The sequence below is a fragment of the Dendrobium catenatum genome, unplaced genomic scaffold (assembly GCF_001605985.2).
Source record: "Dendrobium catenatum unplaced genomic scaffold, ASM160598v2 original_scaffold_272819, whole genome shotgun sequence".
In the NCBI taxonomy this organism is placed as follows: Eukaryota; Viridiplantae; Streptophyta; class Magnoliopsida; order Asparagales; family Orchidaceae; genus Dendrobium; species Dendrobium catenatum.
Genome location: NW_021591215.1, coordinates 1 through 1,506, shown reverse-complemented (window position 1 = coordinate 1,506; position 1,506 = coordinate 1). Strand labels below are relative to the sequence as shown.

Genomic DNA, 1,506 nt, shown 5'->3' with positions numbered 1-1,506 from the left:
ATAAAGGCTTGATGTTGTTGTTGTTGTTGTATATAACTAAACAAGCTTGAACAAATTTTAAGAGCTCGTCATATAAATGAATCAGCTTGAGTAGTGAGCCACTAACTTATTTATGTATAAATGTATAATATGTTTAAGTCATTAGCATCAAATATGCAATCAAGGACTCAATTACTACTCAAACTAGATAAAAAACACTAATAAAAAAGCTTTGATCAAAATTTTAAAACTTGGAACATGTTAGCTCAAATTTGATAAGAAAATTAACGAATGAGCTTGCGCAAGGCATTACTCAACTCGACTCAATTCATTTATAACCCTACTTTTCACAATTCTAAAACATGAAAAACTTGAATTTAGTAATGAGCTCCACTTAAATGGTTTATTTTATCTTAAGCATACCTTGATGGTCATAATATCTACATGTACTGCATTTATATCATTCTTATCGTCACCAAGCCACTTAAATGTATTCTGAACAGTAATGTGAAGCGCATCCAATTTTAAGTAGCTGCATTTAAATAGTTATAATTAATCCAACACCTAAAAATGATTATTCAATGCAAAACATTTATATTAGGAAAAAAAACATATCAATAAGAACAAAACTTACTCATCACTATCTGTTCTCCTGGGCATCAGAATTATAGGCCGAGTTAGAGACAGATCCAACTTTAGGGCAGGTGATCCTGTAATTTCTCTTGTTGGGACCTTCTTTTCTGAGTTAGTGGCATGATCTTCCAGCTTAACAAAACTTTCAGAATCACTGGGCACAAGGCCCATGAAGTAGCTTAGAACCTGGAAAAAAGTGGAATTTTAAGCGCTAGATTGCTTAATAAAATCAAAGCACAAATCACGCAAATAAGAAGCTTACCTCCTGCACAAAGCGATTCAAAAACACTATCCGAACTTCTGAAAGCTGTCCAGTAAGGCTATATTCATAGCCACCATAATCTTCATCGTCTTCACTGTATGAACAGAAATCAAGCTGCATATACAAAGATGTCAATTATTATGTGTTACCTGATAACAAGACATCCATCCAGATAATTGTATAAAAAAGAAGCAAGTAAGATCGATAGATCATGAATGCTTTCACAAAGCAAAGCAAATCTTTTGCAGTTTTTTGGATATGCTCTCTTAAAATAAATTTATTGTGATTGGTATCTTAAATTAAAATTATCAATTATCTCTCCTATGTAATTTCTTCGACTTCATTTTGCAAATGCCATGTAAGTTACATGCCACTCCTATCGTATAATAGATACTACTTTTGTTTTCTTGTTTAATTTTTAAATGTTTTTTTTTTCATTCCATGAGATAGTCAGAGCTGTTAATTGTTAACTTAAAAGTGTAGCCTTCCCTAAGTTCCTATTTACAACAGCACTCTGCACTCGTGAGAAGTATGCACATCAACCTCTACATGCGTACCAACTACAATACAAAAATTAAACATAACAACAGAGAAAACCATTCACCCAAAAGCATTTAAAATATATATATATA

The 1,506-nt window shown here is 31.9% G+C and overlaps 1 protein-coding gene across 1 annotated transcript; it reads right to left on the bottom strand.

Moving 5' to 3' along the window:
- Positions 1 to 387: 387 nt before the first annotated feature.
- LOC110104544 lies at positions 388 to 995 on the bottom strand. Its single transcript, XM_020833700.2, has 3 exons — positions 875 to 995; positions 614 to 798; positions 388 to 511 (listed from the first exon to the last, which is right to left on the bottom strand). Exons 1-3 carry the CDS (start codon positions 992 to 994, stop codon positions 388 to 390), a joined length of 429 nt encoding a protein of 142 aa, XP_020689359.2. The 5' UTR covers position 995.
- Between the last annotated feature and the right edge of the window lie 511 nt (positions 996 to 1,506).